This window comes from Bufo bufo, chromosome 9, assembly GCF_905171765.1.
Source record: "Bufo bufo chromosome 9, aBufBuf1.1, whole genome shotgun sequence".
Lineage (NCBI taxonomy): Eukaryota > Metazoa > Chordata > Amphibia > Anura > Bufonidae > Bufo > Bufo bufo.
The window spans coordinates 18,754,282-18,776,254 of NC_053397.1; the positions used below are offsets into that span (position 1 = coordinate 18,754,282).

General features: G+C 43.8%; 1 protein-coding gene across 1 annotated transcript in view; it reads right to left on the bottom strand.

The window, feature by feature from the left end:
• The window catches only part of LOC120979029 (NUAK family SNF1-like kinase 1), a 30,697-nt gene extending 30,039 nt beyond the window's left edge, over positions 1–658 (bottom strand). The window contains exon 1 of the mRNA XM_040407540.1: positions 49–658. Within this exon, the coding sequence (XP_040263474.1) occupies positions 49–318 (270 nt within the window). The 5' untranslated portion in view covers positions 319–658. The remainder of the gene's footprint in view (positions 1–48) is intronic.
• Positions 659–21,973: the final 21,315 nt, after the last annotated feature.

The window sequence follows — 21,973 nt, forward strand, 5'->3', positions numbered from 1 at the left end:
AGCTACATAGTACAAAGTACAAAAATCAATTCAGCGGCTGTCACTTACCATCATGCCTGTGCTTTTATCTACCGCCCTCTTCACTTTTCCATAGGTTCCTCTTCCGAGCGTCTCCAGGAGCTGGTAGCGGTGTTTAATACTGCGCTTGTGATGGTGTTTCTTCACGGCACCTGACATAGGAGCAGCGTCTGACACCCCGCAGGGGACACCCCTGTCCCAACTAGGGGACCTCTCCTCTTCTTTTCTATGCCCTCTTGCCACTTTGCCACCCAACAGGACCCCATCCCTGGCATTGTCCTCCCTGGTCACCCCCGTCATGGCTTCCGTCTCTTTTTATTACCAGCAATTAAGAATATTTGCCTAATCAGACATGCTAAAAAATAAATAAAAATATTGTTAAATAATCCCAATAAATTAACAAAAAGTTATTATTACCCGGGTGCAAAAGTTGCAATTAGTTTGCAAAAATGATTACTTTTAATAGACTAACCCTGCTGCGGATCTGAGGGGTTTAACTGCACCCTTTTCCTAAGCACCCGAAGCCCCCCTAGTTCTTTGCCCCTCACTGACCAGGATATCACCCCTCAGCAGCTGCTATAGGCTCCAGCCAGCAGTCATTATCTTCTTCTTCCTGGCTGTCAGTGTGCTCTGAGCTGGGAGCCTGGCCTTGCATTCTCATAGTATGCCTGGGAGGAGACAGATTTGGGAAGTGGGAGAGGCCTCCTCCTCCTCCCTGGGCCGGGTGACTGATCTTATAATCACATCTTCTACCTGTTGCTGCAGCTGCTGCGGGGTATTGTGTTGTCTTCTGGGATGACACATTATTGCACTACAGGACATTATAAGATTATATTGTGAATGCAGATCTAATAATGTAATGTGGAGCTGCTGCCCATAGCAGCCATTGACTATAATGGGTTCAGGCGGATTCGGACAGACAAAAACTGGGTAGTGGCCAGATCTCTTCTGGATCCCATTATAGTTAATGGGGCCAATTGCGGTTATATCCAGCTATTCTTCATCCAGAGAGCTCCGGCAGGCGGTTCTCTTCCAAAAGAGCCTGCCAGAGACCTATAATACAAATATAAAAGAAGCCTTATAAGATTAGGGAGGTACAGTATAGGCCCTTTAGGCATGGAACTGTAATTCAACATGTATCAATGGCCTAAAGAGAGGTAGCTAGTGTAGCTACAGAGGTAGTATCCCCTCTAGGCAACCTATTAAGGCATATGGACGTCACAAAAGGACCCTCCTCTACGAGCCAGAACTGAGATCCGCTCTGTAAGAGGAGCTCCTGTTCTGTTGAACCTACACTGTCGTTGTGCTGCATTCTAATATGGGTTGTCTCTGATGAAACAACCCCTTTAAGAAGACACCAATATAATAAATGGCACATGGAAAATGGGGGACCCAGGTACAAATTTTGTATTGGCATCCTAAGTTACGTGGGTACGAAGGTCTAGGATAATAGCAGAGTAGTAACAATATACTGGAAGCCAGTGGGTGACTCCCAGCTGGAGCAGAGAAGGATGACGATGGGCCAGGGTGGATCTGCCTCAAAATATGGAATGAGTCTGAGAAACACAAAAAAATCAAAAATCCAGAAGAACCCAACACAATAGGCCATGTAGAACTGAGCTAAATGGGTCTGAGAAAGCCCCCAAAAAACCTCAGAAGAACACAATACCATAGGTCATAAAGAACTGAGCAGAGACCATGGAAAGCTTTCCTTTGGATTTGTTGTCTACTCTGGATTTCCGATGATGTCACATTAACTTTGCATGGGACTCTGCAGCAGACGCATTGATGACTGATATGTCCCATGTCCTACTGTCCCACATATACTGTACATGATGTCCACATCAGTACATTGCACCGTCTACAGGGAGAACGTCTTTCACATGATAAAGGCTGCCATAAGCAGCACCTGGAGGAGACCTTCACTTTGGAAAGTCCTCAATAAGCTTGGACCTGGGGCCAACACCATGGATAATAGCTGTAGTGAGCTATATCATTAGAGGGGAATTGGTGAAAGTTCTCCAGTCACTAATCATCGTTATCAAGACTAAACACCCAGCGGGATCTCTCTCTATGTGCACTATGAGGCACCCATGGACTGTACATGTAGTCACGCGCTGTCATCCTGAGGACAACCATTTAGCCATAAACAGTCTGGGTCAAATATAACCTTGATGACTTTCCAGCTTGATGGAATGTATCTCTTACTCATACACTACAGGGATCATACCACCCCCCAGCCGCCGATTGTGCAACGTATGGAATTCAGTATGGGGGGAAATGTATCAGAAGAGGATGACTTAGAAGATTGATTGTGGGTAAATCCAGAAATGATGAGGATGATATCAGTCACATCTTGATAGAACACCCACCCCCCTAAAATAAACTATGCGGTAAATGCAATTCTAAACTATGTGTAGCAATGTCTTATCCAAAAATAGCAACTAGGCAAAGTATTCACAGTCCCTATGTTATCAGGGCCCACATTCAGGGCATGAACCCACATAGTCATAGCTAAGCCCTAGCCGCGGCGGGATGTCAGCAACCTACTTTCTACCCAACAAGACCCGCCATCATACCCCTAGTTACACCCGGTTATCTCTTGTGCTAAATATTGGTTCCTGGGAGTAGATCTGAAGAACTGCAGCTACCGGAGCTCCATAGTGATGCAGAACGTGCACTTACATATGCTGGATATATGGACGCCTCCAAAGTAGTTTTATATAATGAATGGAGAACATGGCACTACCTTCACCTGGGACCTCCTTTTCATCAGCCCCCTGTAATACGTATGTCCAAAGAAGGCCCATACAATGGACTTGGCTGCCCGAAGGCTCGTTTGGCCATCAGCTATTCTCCCGTCCCCCATTATTACTAGAAAGAGGACAAAAAGCCACCGCTAGATACTTCTGATGGTGTCTAATCTCCCATGACAACAAAGGATCAGGCATGTTGAGATCCAACTACCTGATCCTTCTGTCCCCGGTAGCAAAGTTGGGACACCCACATACTCGTGCACCCACATATATGTTTCTGCCTTACTGTCAGTAGCTACTATTAGAAATGATTACACTACAGAATGTGCTATTGTAAGAGATCACGCGCTTTTGGGGCACAGTTGACCCAGATGTGATTGTGAGGGACTCACGAATCGACGAAATAGTGTTAAGTGTGACAAAAAGCAATTGTGCATCTGCAAAGGCTATTCTATGCCACAAAATGTCTTTCTGTGCCTGGTGACACATGATGATAGTTGTCACACACAATGACATTTAGTAGCACAACATGTTATTTTGTGTAACAAATGGCAAGCATTAAAATTGGGGTTACAGTGTGACAACTTCAAAGTTGCAGTCATCCTGTTGCAGAAATGTCAGCCATGGTCACTCACAACTTTTTACCTGACACAGACTTACAGGGTAGCTGCCTATAGGTGGCACTAGAGAAAGAGCTTTCTTCCATCTGGAGGAGAGCTAATTTGCATACTTTTCATAGGGAGCAATGCTTGTAAGACTCTCAAAGCCAAGTAGTTCTCCTCAAGGAGGACCAGTATCTGCTGAGAACCACATGGTCGCTTGCACCTTTTTACCTGCCACTGACTTACAGGGTAGCCACCTATAGGTGGCACTAGAGAAACAGCTTTCTTCCCTCTGGAGGAGAGCTCATTTGCATAGATTTCCCAAGAAGCAATGCTTGTAAGACTCTCCAACCAAGTGGACCTCAAGGAGAACCAGTACCCACTGAGAACCACATGGTCGCTTGCAACTTTTTACCTGACATTGACTTACAGGGTAGCCACCTATAGGTAGCACTAAAGAGACAGCTTTCTTCCCTCTGAAGGAGAGCTCATTTCCATGCTTTTCCCAGAGAGCAATGCTTTTAAGACTCCAAATTCCAAGTAGATCTCCTCAAGGAGAACCAGTACCCACTGAGAACCACATGGTCACTTGCAACCTTTTACCTGACATTGACACCTATAGGTGGCACCAGAGAGACAGCTTTCTTCCCTCTGGAGGAGAGCTCATTTGGACACTTTTCCCAAGGAGCAATGCTTGTAAGACTCCAAATGCCAAGTAGATCTCCTCAGGGAGAACCAGTACCCGCTTGCAACTTTTCATTAGGACAGATTCTCAGAGCAATATCGGGAACTCCAAATGATCAGAACAGAAAGGAAGCGATTCCAATATGTTGAGATGTTAAGGAATTGCTAGTTAGGCAGTTCTCTAAGATAACTCTACACCTTGCATTACACCATAAGATTCTGTTACGACCACAAATTTGCTTCCTTTGTTAATAAGGTGCTCCAATAATTACCACAATTTAGGCCTTGGACGCGGAATTAATTTTCGCTAATGTCATGGATAATTCTGTGATTTATCTGGAGCTGATCCCCGACCACAAATAGCTTCTATGCTGCCTTTGTTTCCTAATGATTTCTGTCTGCTGTGTAAGGACAGCTGTAGGGCTCAGAGATAAAAGGTGAATCAGGGAGGGCAGTGAGAGAGGCACCTATTGAGTCACACAGCTGGGTGCAAAACTTTGTCTATCGCCCCAGGGGCCAGGAGAAAATTCCAAACCCCTTTCTCACTGCAGAAGAAAGTGCCCATTGTGGCCGCGGCAGACAGCTGTTCCTGCCAGAAATCAAGGCACATCAAATCACGGGCACATTCTACCGAATGAAGGCATGCGGACCTGTCCTTGCCCGTCCAAAAACTTCTTGGAAAGTTGAAGATTTTGGAGTTACATCCATTGCTCTTTGTGTTCCTGCCTAGGGTTGCATTATTTGGGGAATTTTAAAGGCCACCACCATATTAACATTCCTGGAGCCCTGCTGGGATAATGACTGCTATGTTGTTTTCAGGGGCAAGACCAAGGTTTTTTTTGGAAGGAGGGGGGGACCAAATGGCATTGCAACAGAAGGATGAAGTTGAATGGGGGAAGGGATGAATTTACTCATGGCTGATTTCAGAGGGCTCCTATGGGGATGAAATACCTGGACCTCAATGGTTCTACTGGACTGCACTGAGATCACCATAAAAAACAATGGTGAACGAGGGGGTCCGTCTGTAGCCATAATATCATATCATTATATGAAAGCAGCCAATTATGGCCGTGATTTGTTAGTTTGCAATCATACATAGTGAGACTTGGTCAGTGAAGAGATCAGCGGCTTGATCTCCAGATGCCCCTTATAGCGGCATTTATGTTTATAATCGGGATACTCATCCCTTGACCAAAGAGCGTCTTTCGCTCTTGAGGACCTGTCCTGTCCTCCATCACACGGGCAACCCATTGATTTGAATGGAATCGTGTAATGCTTTATTTGCCCTGTGATGGCGCTGCAGGGAAATTGAACACTTACGGACTGGTTTCCCCACAGTTTACAGATGATTGCCGTGGGCCCTAGCAGGAAGGGACACTATGTTATCATCCCACTTACTGGGACTGAGACTGGGAGCCTCTTTCCATTTTGCCAGACAGAATGTAGGGATTTAAAAACAAAAAAAACAACTCACCTGTCACCTGTGCACCGATCTTCCCTCCCCTCCGCTTCCAGTCCTTTCTGGACTAGAAGTGCGATGTGCCATTTATGTTCAGATCATTGACCCTCCCCGATCAGATATCCTGAGGATAGGTCATCAGTATTAAACTCCTGGAAAATCGCTTTAAAGGGGCTGTCTCATCACAGACAATGGGGGCATATCGCTAGGACCCGCACTCATATTGCCCTGAAAATGGTGGAGAGCGCACTGCGCATGCGCAGCCACCCTCCATTTATTTTCTATTGGGCCGCCGAAAATAGACGAGCGCCGCCTAGGCTATTTCCATCGGGCCCATAGAAGTGAACGGGAGCCGGACCGGAGTCCTCCAGCCATCACTACCTTGCGTGGCTCCGTTCCCAATATAGGTGCGGGTCCCAGCGGTGGGACACACACCTATAAGACAATGGGGTCATATCCTGGCAATATTCCCCCATTGTCTGAGATGAGACAATCCCTTTAATGCTACATTCACACACCAGTGAAAAACTGCCATTTTCAGAGCCGTTGCAGTCTATGAGGCTATTAACATACATGCCCTATTTTTCACAGCCAGATAGACCCCATTGAAATCAATGGGACTGTTTTTAATAGGCACTCAGACAAGAGTGCACCCGTTTAACAGCCGTTAAAAATGGGAGCCTAGTGAAGAATGGCCTTTAAGGAGTTAAAAATAAAAAAATACTCATCTCATCCACTTGCACAGGACGCCCGCAACTCACAGGATGCAGAAGGACCTGATGTTCCCAGCATGGTGACGTCATCATGCAGGGAGCATCAGATCCTTCTAACTTCAGTGAAGGCTAGTGTTGAGTGAACTTGTGTTTTAAGTTCGGCGTCTAAAGTTCGGGTTTGGGTTATCGAAGAATCGCGTTATGGATTCCACTACCACGGACCATAACGGAATTTAGAATCCATAACGCGATTCTTCGATAACCCGAACCCGAACTTTAGACGCCGAACCTAAAACACAAGTTCGCTCAACACTAGTGAAGAGTGAGTGTCCCCACGTGTGCAAGTAGTTGAGATGAATATTTTTATTTTATTTTTGGCATAAAAATACAATTCTGCATACAGGGGTGCACCTACCCTTTCTGCTGCCTGAGGCGAAAACTCAAAATGGTGCCCCTCCCTCCCCAATGCCAATTTCTTAACCTAACCCCTTCCCTTCAGCCCATAACCCATCCGCTGCCCACCTCTCTTTCCCCTACCTGGTGCTGCCTGAGGCAATCACCTCACCTGGCCTCATTGGTGGTGCACCCCTGTCTGCATATTATTAATGCTGGGGGCCACTTTGATGCACATTATTATTGCTGGAGGCCACTATGGGGGACATTATTACTGCTAGTGTAACGCCCCAGAGTGCCGTTACCACCTTTGCACCTTGCTACTATCTCCTATGGTTAACCTGGACAAAGCTAGAGACAGACCAGTTTACCAAACAAAGTACAGCTAAAGCTAAATTCTACAGTTATCCTGTTAGCACGGCAGAGCCAGAGAGCAACTGATGTAGCAATGAGGAGTTTGCCTGCCACAGTTAATGCCAACGCCTGCTGGAAACCAAGAGAAAGTCTGGAAACTGTTTGGAAGGAAGTTTATTCAAGTAAAGTTGCTGTTCAACAATATACATGGTCTGGACTCAACTTATTCTTTATCCCCAAGTTAACTACCCCCTTTGACTGCTTCAGAGCCGACGCCTGGGGTTCCAGTGTATTCAGGAAGGAGCACCGTGACAAGTGAACAAAACATTAAGGGACATTTAAGCCACCCACCACCACTCTGGCATTTCTACACTGGGTGCCATCGATATCACTAAAAGGGGCCCTGTGCCCTTGTTGCTTCAATGCAACTGGCGTCACGAAAAACAAACATTTATCTCTTCACTAAAAGGGACCCGAGTGCACCCCGCGCCTCTGCTGCATTAGCGGGCACTTCAGGGATATTATTACTGCTGGGGGCCACCATGGGGGACATTATTTATGTTGGGTGCCACTATGAGGGACATTATTAATGCTGGGGGCCACTATGAGGGACATTATTAATGCTGGAGGCCACTATAGGGGATATTATTAAAGGTGTTATCTGATTTCTAAAATATCCCCCCAATGCCTAAGCCCCTTGTATGCTCCGGATCCCTACACGGCCGCCGCTGCATCTCCCTGTCGTTCAGATAAAAACATCCCGCGACGGGGGGAGCAGCCAATAGCAGGCCACAACGATGACCAGCCTCAAGGGGGCTCGTCCTTGTCGCGGCCTGGTATTGGCCTGGGCATTGTGGTGGTGGTGGTGGTGCGGGGGGGGGGGGGGGGGGGATATTTTAGATATTTGATAATCCTTTTAATTCTGGATGCCACTATGGAGGACATTATTAATGTTGGGGGCCACTATGGAGGGCATTATTAATGTTGGGGGCCACTATGGAGGACATTATTAATGTTGGGTGCCACTATGGAGGGCATTATTAATTTTGGGGGCCACTATGGAGGGCATTATTAATGTTGGGGGCCACTATGGAGGACATTATTAATGTTGGGTGCCACTATGGAGGGCATTATTAATGTTGGGGGCCACTATGGAGGACATTATTAATGTTGGGGGCCACTATGGAGGACATTATTAATGTTGTGGGCCACTATGGAGGACATTATTAATGTTGGGTGCCACTATGGAGGGCATTATTAATGTTGGGGGCCACTATGGAGGACATTATTAATGTTGGGTGCCACTATGGAGGGCATTATTAATGTTGGGGGCCACTATAGAGGGCATTATTAATGTTGGGGGCCACTATGGAGGACATTATTAATGTTGGGTGCCACTATGGAGGGCATTATTAATGTTGGGGGCCACTATGGAGGACATTATTAATGTTGGGGGCCACTATGGAGGGCATTATTAATGTTGGGGGCCACTATGGAGGGCATTATTAATGTTGGGTGCCACTATGGAGGGCATTATTAATGTTGGGGGCCACTATGGAGGACATTATTAATGTTGGGTGCCACTATGGAGGGCATTATTAATGTTGGGGGCCACTATGGAGGACATTATTAATGTTGGGTGCCACTATGGAGGGCATTATTAATGTTGGGGGCCACTATGGAGGGCATTATTAATGTTGGGGGCCACTATGGAGGGCATTATTAATGTTGGGGGCCACTATGGAGGGCATTATTAATGTTGGGGGCCACTATGGAGGGCATTATTAATGTTGGGGGCCACTATGGAGGACATTATTAATGTTGGGTGCCACTATGGAGGGCATTATTAATGTTGGGTGCCACTATTGAGGGCATTATTAATGTTGGGGGCCACTATGGAGGGCATTATTAATGTTGGGTGCCACTATGGAGGGCATTATTAATGTTGGGTGCCACTATGGAGGACATTATTAATGTTAGGTGCCACTATAGAGGGCACTATTAATGTTGGGTGCCACTATGGAGGACATTATTAATGTTGGGTGCCACTATGAGGGACATTATTAATGCTGGCGGCCACTCTGGGGGACATTATTTTTTGTATACTACAGGGGCTGAGATTTTTTAAAAAGCCAATGAAAATCCTCCTTTTTAAAAAAACAAAACTGATGCAAAACGTTCATTGAAAACAGGCCAGAAAATGGATCCAAAAATGGCTGTAAAATGGCCATGAAAACTGTCCGTTTTTCATGGCCATTTTTTCTCACTGACGCGTGCATGTAGCCTACATATGGTATTTTCCTACTAACGGAGTGATGATTCATGAGCCTATTCAATTCTGCAATATTCTCCATTCAGCTACTAAGCTTAAAAAAAAAAAAACAACAACAACAAAGGACATTTTCCTTGGAATTTTGTTCAGAACCATCTGTTCTCGGCTCCTGAAGAACTGATTCTGTTTTTGTTTGCGCCGCCCGGTTATTTCTGCAAATTGAAGGAGTGTTTATAGAAAGTAGCATCTGCCAAACATGTGCTGGTGCTCTCCTAGGGGGTGACATGGGACCCGGCCAGGCCCCTCTTGCTCTATTTTTGTTTTTCTTTTTGTCGCTGGAATGAATTGGCTCTGGGGTGTATCACTTGTGTTGGACTTGAGGTGTTCCCCAGGGGCACGTCTTCGCTACATACCATACTTTCCTAACTTCATAACATCACACCATGTTCCATCTCCCTTCCTTCCCACACACAGGCCACACTCCTTTTCCCGAATTTGAAAAAAATCCCGGCGGTGTTATTCTCGGAGTCATCAGAATTTTTGCAATACCGCAACATTAAAATTCCACTTTACAATCCTTATTAGTTTGTGGGAACTGTGCCTATAGGATAAGATGATCAATGGGTGTCCTGCTACTGGGACCACCAGCAATCAGTAACTTGGCAGCAAGTGTTCAGTTTCCCTGCAGCGCCACCACAGGGGAAATTAGGTATTACACAATGTCCATTGAAATCAATGGCTGTTTATGGAGATGGTTGGACGTGCCTGCTGCTCCAGTGCAAGAGAGACTCTTTGCAGCTGCTAACTGATTTGGGTAACGGGTGGAAGTTCCTAATGTGGTACGTGATAATGGGCTCCCATTGAAACTGGTCAATCATCAGTGATCATAAGAGGTCTACAGATCAGAGTCCTCACAGCGCGGAGAGTGGCTTCATACCTCTCCTGATAAATGTGAGGAGTGAACTATGAAAAGAATGTGGCAAGACTTAGTTGGTTGCCTTGAGATTTACTCGAGGGGGTGATTACAACACGACAATTACTTTGGTGTTATTTTTTAGGACCTTAAATCAGTAAAAATAAGAAAAGAAAATTAAAGGGTTTGTGTCACAAAACATATTTAACATTTTTCAAACCAACACCTGGATCTGAATGCTTTTGTAATTGCATGTAAATAAAAATGCAGTATAGCCACTGAGTTATTAAAAAAAATTTATCTGTATAGCGCCACCTGCTGTTTGTTCTTTGCCTTATTTTTTTTTGTCCGTCTCACAGAGCTGGCCGAGCATGCTCAGTGTAAATCTTCAACTGTCGCCAGCCATATGTTCTGCTAAAAGCTGGGGTAGTGACAGGGAGAGGATTGCAGCGGAAAGGACACCCTCCCCCCTGAGCTGTTGGAGCAGTGAGTGGGGGCCAAGGTATTTTTCTTAAATGTTGCACCCTGTTAGGGCACCACAATGGTGATGTCTATAGGGGGTTTGATATAGTCTGCACTCCACCTACTGTTTCATTATAAGCACAGTAACGTAATGTATGTACACAGTGATTCCACGAGCTGAATAGAGAGTGCAGCTCTGGAGTATAATACAGGATGTAATTCAGGATCAGTACAGGATAAGTAATGTGATGTATGTACACAGTGACTGCACCAGCAGAATAGTGAGTGCAGCTCTGGAGTAATATTAAGGCTATAACTCAGGATCAGTACAGGATAAGTAATGTATGTACACAGTGACTCCACCAGCAGAATAATGAGTGCAGCTCTGGAGTATAATACAGGATGCAACTCAGGATCAGTACAGGATAAGTAATGTAATGTATGTACACAGTGACTGCACCAGCAGAATAGTGAGTGCAGCTCTGGAGTATAATACAGGATGTAACTCAGGATCAGTACAGGATAAGTAATGTAATGTATGTACACAGTGACTCCACCAGCAGAATAATGAGTGCAGCTCTGGAGTATAATACAGGATGTAATTCAGGATCAGTACAGGATAAGTAATGTGATGTATGTACACAGTGACTGCACCAGCAGAATAGTGAGTGCAGCTCTGGAGTAATATTAAGGCTATAACTCAGGATCAGTACAGGATAAGTAATGTATGTACACAGTGACTCCACCAGCAGAATAATGAGTGCAGCTCTGGAGTATAATACAGGATGCAACTTAGGATCAGTACTGGATAAGTAATGTAATGTATGTACACAGTGACTGCACCAGCAGAATAGTGAGTGCAGCTCTGGAGTAATATTAAGGCTATAACTCAGGATCAGTACAGGATAAGTAATGTAATGTATGTACACAGTGACTCCACCAGCAGAATAGTGAGTGCAGCTCTGGAGTATAATACAGGATGTAACTCAGGATCAGTACAGGATAAGTAATGTAATGTATGTACACAGTGACTCCACCAGCAGAATAATGAGTGCAGCTCTGGAGTATAATACAGGATGTAATTCAGGATCAGTACAGGATAAGTAATGTGATGTATGTACACAGTGACTGCACCAGCAGAATAGTGAGTGCAGCTCTGGAGTAATATTAAGGCTATAACTCAGGATCAGTACAGGATAAGTAATGTATGTACACAGTGACTCCACCAGCAGAATAATGAGTGCAGCTCTGGAGTATAATACAGGATGCAACTCAGGATCAGTACTGGATAAGTAATGTAATGTATGTACACAGTGACTGCACCAGCAGAATAGTGAGTGCAGCTCTGGAGTATAATACAGGATGTAACTCAGGATCAGTACAGGATAAGTAATGTAATGTATGTACACAGTGACTCCACCAGCAGAATAGTGAGTGCAGCTCTGGGGTATAATACAGGATGTAACTCAGGATCAGTACAGGATAAGTAATGTAATGTATGTACACAGCGACTGCACCAGCAGAATAGGGAGTGCAGCTCTGGAGTATAATACAGGATGTAACTCAGGATCAGTACAGGATAAGTAATGTAATGTATGTACACAGTGACTGCACCAGCAGAATAGTGAGTGCAGCTCTGGAGTATAATACAGGATGCAACTCAGGATCAGTACAGGATAAGTAATGTAATGTATGTACACAGTGACTCCACCAGTAGAACAGTGAGTGCAGCTCTGGAGTAATATTAAGGCTATAACTCAGGATGAGTACAGGATAAGTAATGTAATGTATGTACACAGTGACTCCACCAGCAGAATAGTAAGTGCAGCTCTGGAGTATAATACAGGATGTAACTCAGGATCAGTACAGGATAAGTAATGTATGCACACAGTGACTGCACCAGCAGAATAGTGAGTGCAGCTCTGGAGTATAATACAGGATGTAACTCAGGATCAGTACAGGATAAGTAATGTAATGTATGTACACGGTGACTGCACCAGCAGAATAGGGAGTGCAGCTCTGGAGTATAATACAGGAGGTAACTCAGGATCAGTACAGGATAAGTAATGTAATGTATGTACACAGTGACTGCACCAGCAGAATAGTGAGTGCAGCTCTGGAGTATAATACAGGATGTAACTCAGAATCAATACATGATAAGTAAAGTTATTACTAATTGACTCCAGTTTCCAGTCTTGACTTCAGTGTCAGATTACTGTATATTAGATCAGTGTTGCATACCACATAGCTGACTTTATACCGTTATCTATACAGATCTGCTGACTCTCATGGGATATATTTACAGTGGGTAGATGCCGGTAGTTGCATATTCCGAATGTTAATACTAATACATTTCTGATAGATTTGCAGCATTGTCTTCAACCATATTCCTGTTAAAGGGCTCTGGCAGCAGCTGACATTGTTCGACATGTCGACCAGCCATTAACTGGTGGGGACGGTGCCTAAACACGCTCCAGTCTGGATGTCTCAGTGCAGCTGTCAAACCTCCTCGTCACCATGTAATACACACGGCAGGAATCTGCACAGGGCTTTTATGGAACCCGCATAGTTATTGGCATTTTTCTTTCACACATATTTTTGAAGTAAAAGCTTCATCTTGTAAGGCAAAATTCAAAGAATGTGCCAACGTTTCTTAAAGGAGCCTCAACACTTGTGGAATGTTGGAGAACTAAACCCACATATTCAGTGAAAGTGACTCAGGAGCTCGGAGAACAGTAATTGCTGAAATAATCATATAATTATACTCGTGGGATTATTGATGGATTAGGAGGAGAATAAACAATACTATTTGTGTAGGTTCTGTTAACAGGATATACTGGCCATGTATCAAGTGTCACAATGTATACCGCCATATATATGAATACAGATTCTCTGCTGATTCATTTCCTAATAGATCTTTATAAGAATGGGAGCTCCACTTTTCTTCCACAGAGCTCCAAATTCTTAAAATGATCACATTTTCCACCACCACTAGAGGGAGCTTCCTGTACACAGATATATTATTGAATCCAATGGGAGCGGTATACATGAGCTCCCTCTGGTGGTGGCTACAGATAGATACAATTTTACCATTTATTCCTCTGTGTCAAGGGAGGCAGGAGATTCAATGAGTAACGGCATTTACTACCTAAAAGTGATGTCTGGTTTCATATTGAAGGCTTCCAGGTGACAAGATGGGAGCAGTGCCAGGTCGGGGCCTTCATTCTAGATTTTATTATCATCAGCCACATATCCAACCAAGAGAGTGGTACATTGGATTCCTCTGGCTTGTTGAGATGGAGAAGGCTGGGGCCTATAATGTTTTGCATAAGTCATATGGAGAGAGGTGACCATGGTGGGTTCACCCTTTTATATCTGCCGCCCTGCTGCAATGCATTGTGGTCCTATATCCATGAAGAATGGTCCTTAAAGGGTTTTTCCATCTGTCTCTCACTTTCATCTTGTTTGCTTAACCACACGTCACTTATTCATGAAGTCCTAGATCTACATAGATAATGAAATCCTCCTCAAGGACTCCTCCTGGTAATTCTGGGTAGGTAACAGCATAGAGATTAGATGTTTAATATCTAGAATAATTATACAGAGCCAGTAATTATAATAATTAACAGTCGTCAGTCTTCTCTACAACTTCTTACATTTTTATCAATATTATCTACTGTTCACAGAGAAAGTGACTCAAGAAACGGTATCAATGTAATTTATATCTATCTATCTATCTATCTATCTATCTCTCTATCTATCTATCTATCTATCTATCTATCTATCTATCTATCTATCTATCTATCTATCTCATATCTCATATCTATCTCATATCTATCAATCTATCTATCTATTATCTCTCTATCTATCTATCTATCCTCATATCTATCTATCTATCTATTATCTATCTATCTATCTATCTATCTATCTATCTGTCTATTATCTATCTATCTATCTATCTGTCTATTATCTATCTATCTATCTATCTATCTATCTCTCTATCTATCTGTCTATTATCTATCTATCTATCTATCTATCCTCATATCTATCAATCTATCTATCTATCTCATATCTATCTATCTATCTATCTATCTATCTATCTATCTATCTCCTATCTATCTATCTATCTATCTATCTATCTATCTATCTATCTATCTATCTATCTATCATCTATCTATTATCTATCTATCTATCTACTATCTGTCTATCTTTTATCTATCTATCTATCTATCTATCTATCTATCTATCTATCTATCTGTCTATTATCTATCTATCTATCTATCTATCTATCTATCTATCTATCTATCTATCTATCTATCTATCTCACACATTCATTTCTGGCCCTGGTGGTCTTCCCCTTCTACTTCTAATTTCTCGGGGCTGTAGTCAGTGATGTCTCGCACACATCCCGCTTACAATACGATTATCTACACACAAAACTATCACTTAACCCCAATTGTCTCGGTTTCTGTGTTTGATGTGGTCATCTCTGTGCTGACAGATGCGCTCAGTTGTCAGACCACTGCCGTAAGGTGTCAGTAACATTTCTCTGTACCTTCCATTCCCACCTACCTGGATGTCAAACACTTCCCTGAGAGCCCACATGAGAAACCTCACCCCTAGATGAGATGTTGGGGATGGTGGGGAAGATGAATCCTATGATAATTAATATTTAAGGGCTCGTACGCTAAGGCTGTGTCTTCAAGGGGAAATACATTGAGGGCTAATAAAAGGGTACCCCGTCTTAAAAAAAAAAATCTTCAATTTTGATGCAATAAATTAATCTTTATGGCTCTTTTGAAATAAATTTACTACCTGTGGACGTACATGGTCCCATACCAAACTTTTGAATGACATCCAAATTTAGACTGGCAAAGCCATAAGGCTACCATACAAACTGCAAACAAAATATGGCAGCACACTGTTATACATGCAAACAATAGAACCAGGGATTAGAGATTATTCTGGATTACAGAGGTATTATACCTACTGTACATGAAAAATGGAAGCTCTAATGGAGGCCCTATTAATTCTGGGGGGCGCTAATGGAGGCATTACTATTACTGGGGGCACTAATGGAGACATTACTATTACTGGGGGGCACAAATGGGGGAATTATTAATTCTGGGGGTCACTAATTGGGCATGAATATTACTGAGGGGCACTAATGGAGACATTATTCATTCTGGGGGGCACTAATGGAGGCATTAATATTACTGGGGGGACACTAATGGGGGCATTATTAATTCTGGGGGGGCACAAATTGGGCATTAATATTACTGAGGGGCACTAATAGAGATACAGTATTATTTATTCTGGGGGGCACTAATGGAGGCATTGATATTACTAGGGGGCACTAATGTGGGCACTATTAATACTAGGAGCCACATTATAGCGATTTAACACCCTGTGTTAAGCCACGCCCCACAACCACACCTCTTTTGAGGTGTTGCTTAACTTGGCCAGTATTTTTTGTTGGCAACATTATGCAGAAGCCACCTTGACATTGGTAGATAGACCCAACACACGTGTAATCAAACATGTGCGCAAAAAGCTTCCATTTTCATGCATAGTAGGTATAGTACCCCTGTAATCCAGAATAATCCCTAATCCCTGGTTCTATAGTTTGTATATATAACAGTGTGCTGCCATATTTTGTTTTGCTGGTTGTTTCTGTTTAGGCTGTGTTTCTCCACTGCACCCCTCCCACTAGAAGGTTCTTGTTAAGATACAAACAAGCAGAGTTTAACAGAGGCGCGGTGTGCACTGGGGTCCCTTTAAGATGAGATAAGTGTTTTGTGACGCCAGTTGCAATGAAGCAACAACGGGACAGATTTCTTTTAAGGAATGGTGTTGGTACCCAGGTGTAGGAATGGCCGAGTGGTATAGGGTGGCCTATAATGTTCCTTAATGTTTTGTGCACGTGTCACGGTGCTCCTACCTGGATATGCTGGAACCCCAGGCGTTGGCTCTGAAGCAGACAAAGAGGGTAGTTGAATTGTGGGATGAAAAATAAATTGAGTCCAGACCTTGTATATAGTTGAACAGCACCTTTACTTGTGTCTGTGAAGGTTCTCATTTATCCAGGTCATGGTATATCTGTAAATAATAAATCAAGGCAACTGGACTTAGTGTAGATTTCTTGAAAACGTTTCACTCGTTCTTCCAACGAGCTTTCTCAATTCTGAGTGACTGTACAAGAATTCTCCCAGAGAATTCTTGTACAGTCACTCAGAATTGAGAAAGCTCATTGGAAGAACGAGTGAAACGTTTTCAAGAAATCTACACTAAGTCTAGTTGCCTTGATTTATTATTTACAGATAGCACCTTTTACTTGAATAAACGTTCATCAGTTTTCAAACTTTGACTTGGTTCCAGCAGACTTTAGCATTAAAACTGGCAGGCAAATTCATCTCTGCTACATCTGTTGCTCTCTCGCTCTGCTGTACTGACAGGCTGGCTAAATAACTCAGCTATTGCTTTATGCTGCACTTTTCTTCTGTAGTCTGTCTCTTAAGTTATACCAGGGAACTTTCTTCCTGGCTTCTGAGGCTTCAAACTTCTGCCTCCATGTCCAGATGAGCTGAAGGCGCTCCAGCTGGCCCGGGCAACGCACGTCCAACTGGGACGTGCACCAGCTTCTTTCACTTAGCAGGGGGTAAGCTAGACCTTCCCCTAGCAGGGGGTAAGCTAGACTAACTCTCACTAACTAGTCTCCTCCCTTCCCTAGAGAGAGGGTTAGAATGGAAAGAAGGGTTCCATTCTCCCTAAGATAGCTCTGCCATCTTTGTTACCACCTACTGGTGAACCAGGCATATTACATGTAAATATAACAGTTACCATAAATAGATATGCACAGTGTGACGGTCCTGCAATAAATACACAGCATGACAGTAGGTTAACCATAGGGGATAGTAGCGGGGTGCAAAGGTGGTAATGGCACTCTGGGTCATTACAAGAGCAATCAGAGCTCTGCAATTGTCTGCAGACAGGGAACAATGTTAAATAGAGGAGACTCTGCCCGACTGCATGAGTGACCAGAAGAAGACACTGAGATGGGGATACTCTGCCACAGACCCTGGGCCACCAACCTTTGGCCAGGGTACCAACCTTCTGAGACACAGGTACATGCATGCATGACTGTCATTCAGTCGGGGGACCTCAGAACCATAAAATGGAGTCCATGCACATAGTTCTACATACAAGAAACAGTCCCTGTAAATATAGGACTGTTGGCCTCTATGCATTACATTGGAGTGTGATGGTTTTCTTCACCAAGGCTCTACACTTTTATAAACCATTGTCCTAAAGCTCTCCTAGATATGTTTGGGTTATTCTGAAACAATGCGAGGAATGTACTGTTTAGGTTGTGCGACCGTATCAGGGGGGAAACTACAGCATTAGGAAACTATTAAGAGTGAGATCAACCCCATCACTTCTCCGATCACAAGAATTGATGTTCAAAATGAACTAGCGCCACCTGCTGGTATAATATATGGGATACAATAAGCCTCTTGTGTGATTTATAACATTAGCTTCACCAGAGACATTCAAGACCATAAACAGAAGTCCTCGTGCTGTGTATATTTTTACAAGGAGGGGGTACATTATTCCATATGATACAAACCTCAGCTGCTGCATATCTTCTTTTTGAATAGTAAGAACAACATGAAACAGAAGTTCTGCAGCAGCTGAGGTGTGTATTATGAGGTTGTGCAGCAGCTGAGGTGTGTATTATGATGTTATGCAGCAGCTGAGGTATGTATTATGAGGTTGTGCAGCAGCTGAGGTGTGTATTATGAGGTTCTGCAGCAGCTGAGGTGTGTATTATGAGGTTGTGCAGCAGCTGAGGTGTGTATTATGATGTTATGCAGCAGCTGAGGTATGTATTATGAGGTTGTGCAGCAGCTGAGGTGTGTATTATGAGGTTCTGCAGCAGCTGAGGTCTATATTATGAGGTTCTGCAGCATCTGAGGTGTGTATTATGAGGTTCTGCAGCAGCTGAGGTGTGTATTATGAGGTTCTGCAGCAGCTGAGGTGTGTATGATGAGGCTCTTCAGCAGCTGAGGTGTGTATTATGAGGCTCTTCAGCAGCTGAGGTGTGTATTATGAGGTTCTGCAGCAGCTAAGTGTGTATTATGAGGCTCTTCAGCAGCTGAGGTGTGTATTATGAGGCTCTGCAGCAGCTGAGGTGTGTATGATGAGGCTCTGCAGCAGCTGAGGTGTGTATGATGAGGTTCTGCAGCTGCTGAGGTGTGTATTATGAGGTTCTGCAGCAGCTAAGTGTGTATTATGAGGCTCTTCAGCAGCTGAGGTGTGTATTATGAGGTTCTGCAGCAGCTGAGGTGTGTATGATGAGGCTCTTCAGCAGCTGAGGTGTGTATGATGAGGCTCTTCAGCAGCTGAGGTGTGTATTATGAGGTTCTGCAGCAGCTGAGGTGTGTATGATGAGGCTCTTCAGCAGCTGAGGTGTGTATTATGAGGCTCTTCAGCAGCTGAGGTGTGTATTATGAGGCTCTGCAGCAGCTGAGGTGTGTATTATGAGGTTCTGCAGCTGCTGAGGTGTGTATTATGAGGTTCTGCAGCTGCTGAGGTGTGTATGATGAGGTTCTGCAGCTGCTGAGGTGTGTATTATGAGGTTCTGAAGCAGCTGAGGTGTGTATTATGAGGTTCTGAAGCAGCTGAGGTGTGTATTATGAGGTTCTGAAGCAGCTGAGGTGTGTATTATGAGGTTCTGAAGCAGCTGAGGTGTGTATTATGAAGTTCTGAAGCAGCTGAGGTGTGTATTTTGATGTTTTACAGCAGCTGAGGTGTGTATTATGAGGTTCTGCAGCAGCTGAGGAGTGTATTATGAGGTTCTGCAGCAGCTGAGGTGTGTATTATGGGGTTCTGCAGCAGCTGAGGTGTGTATTATGATGTTCTGCAGCAGCTGAGGTGTGTATTTTGATGTTCTGCAGCAGCTGAGGTGTGTATTTTGATGTTTTACAGCAGCTGAGGTGTGTATTATGAGGTTCTGCAGCAGCTGGGGGATATATCTGTAAAATACACAGTAGATAATTAGATAGATAGATAGATAGATAGAAGATAGAGAGATAGATAATATACAGAATATACATATTGTGTATCAAATATATTTATTCCCAGCACAGCACAGTATATACCCTGCTACTAGAGAGTCCAGTCTGCATAGAACTGGATAGGTTTCCCGTTGACCCCCTAGTGGTGGATGTAAGCTATTGCCATATGTAAGCTTCTTGGATCTCAGCTGCCAAAAAACCTAAATTTGGGATTACACTTTATGGACCTGACACAGTTTTGGCACAATTACGGAAGACCTGAACGTATCAACCAGACCTAATGAATTATCCACAGCAATACCTGATGAATGACCTATTCTAGTGTCACTCGTTAATTATTAGTGCGGTTTAATTATGTACCAATTACAACAGATGTGTCTCATTAAACATTGACATCTATTGCTTTGATCATTTCATTCAATTAGTGAAGGCGCTAAATACAGACAGACGCACACAGAGATTGCGTGTTTGCAGACCACAAAACGGATATAGCCATATGAATATAGCGTTATTCTGATACAGAGCTCCAAATCATAGACATACTGTAATTACATGATAAAATTCTCTCTCCTCCTAGTCAACACTAGAGGGAGCTCAGGAGCTTACTGTATACAGTTTATACATTGAACCCTATGATAGCACTGTATGCAGTGAGCTTCCTTTGGTAGAGTCAACATTTTATTATTTACATCAATGCAGGAAATTAGAAAAATAAACCTCTGACCAGTATAACTTATAAGGATACATACGCATGGCACGATCAAGTTACGGATGATGGTATGTGACTCCTGGAATCCTTATTAAGCAAGAAAAGGATCAAAAGGGTCCTAGAGGTTAGACCCCACCTTTTACTCTCTGTTGGCCATCAAGAGTAGGCCATCAATATTTATTCCTGGTTTCCAAAATTTTGATATTGATGGTCTATCCTCAGGACAAGCCCTCAATATCAGATAAGCAGGGTCCCACACCACCTACGACCTACCACCCCCACAATCAGCCATTTCGTTGTATCGGACAGAGCTGCTCCCATTGAATGGAGGCTCCCTTGGAAATTACGTCATCTTTGAATAGAGAAACAGCGCAGAATGCAGCGCTATTATTCCAGCCATGACGGAAATCAGACAGACCCTTTCTGAGCCATCATAGGATGGATCCAGGTCAGCAGTGTGAATACAGCTGAAGATGAGTGGAAGGCAAGGGTTATATTACCAAAAAATAAACTATGCAGGAGCCCGGGGAATCCTCGCTGAATGCCTTTGGTGATGCCTCGAGGTGTTTTTGTTGCAGAACACACAAACATGAGCACAGAGGTTACAAAAACAAAGGCACAATTACTGATTGTCTGAACATCCTCTGAACACAAGGCACCATATGGCGGTATAAACTCCTCAGCCAGTTTTCAGGATCTCTAGACACAACTTTCCCAGGGATCCTAACAAGAAGCAAAGAATGGACTCTCTGAGCTACAGGTGAGCTGCAGAGGTTGGAATGTGTCTGACTCAGCGGGGTCAGCCGTTTGGGTCAAGCAGGCCGGGCCCTAATACAATTTCACCTCACAAGTGCCTGCAGCAAGAAGCTCTCCATCACCCTGACCAGGTGGCATGTTAATGGGTCAGACATTCCTCGCTGATTGCTGCTTCATCAAGTGGAATTGTTATTTTGGTATTTCTACTCTACCACTAGAATCTCTGCAAATGACTACAACAACAACAACCCTCGTCATCCACTAGCAAGTAGTCAGAAGTAACAGAGGCTCCAGATAACATCTTCAGCCCAACCTAAATTTATGGACCTGATGTCTATGAGACCCTTCTAGACTGTCCATTGATCTATACCCCTATCGTAATGTCTTGCCCACATCCACCTATGACAACCTTCAATGGTGCACCAACTTCCATGTTGACTTGTCTATGACATTTCCTCATCTGGCTTCCCATATGATGGAGCAGGGCTGGAGTCAGTCAAAACCGGGGCAAATTACAGGGCCCACTGGGGTCCATGGTGATCATGTGGGTAAATATTCTCTACACTAAGTCAAAGGTGGGGGACCATGTTAACCATGTTGTCCAAGGGCCACAAACTTTGTGGGGGTCACATGTCGGTATAAGAAGTAAATTGGAGTAAGGTTATTTTAGAAAGGGGAGACAAGTCAAAATCCATTGAAAGGTACTCCTGGGGAAGGTCAGATTCTGGGGTAAGACTGTAGGAGTGGGGCCAAAATATTGGGATGAGGTTGTCAGGGCAGTGACTGAGAATTTTTGAACCCCTGG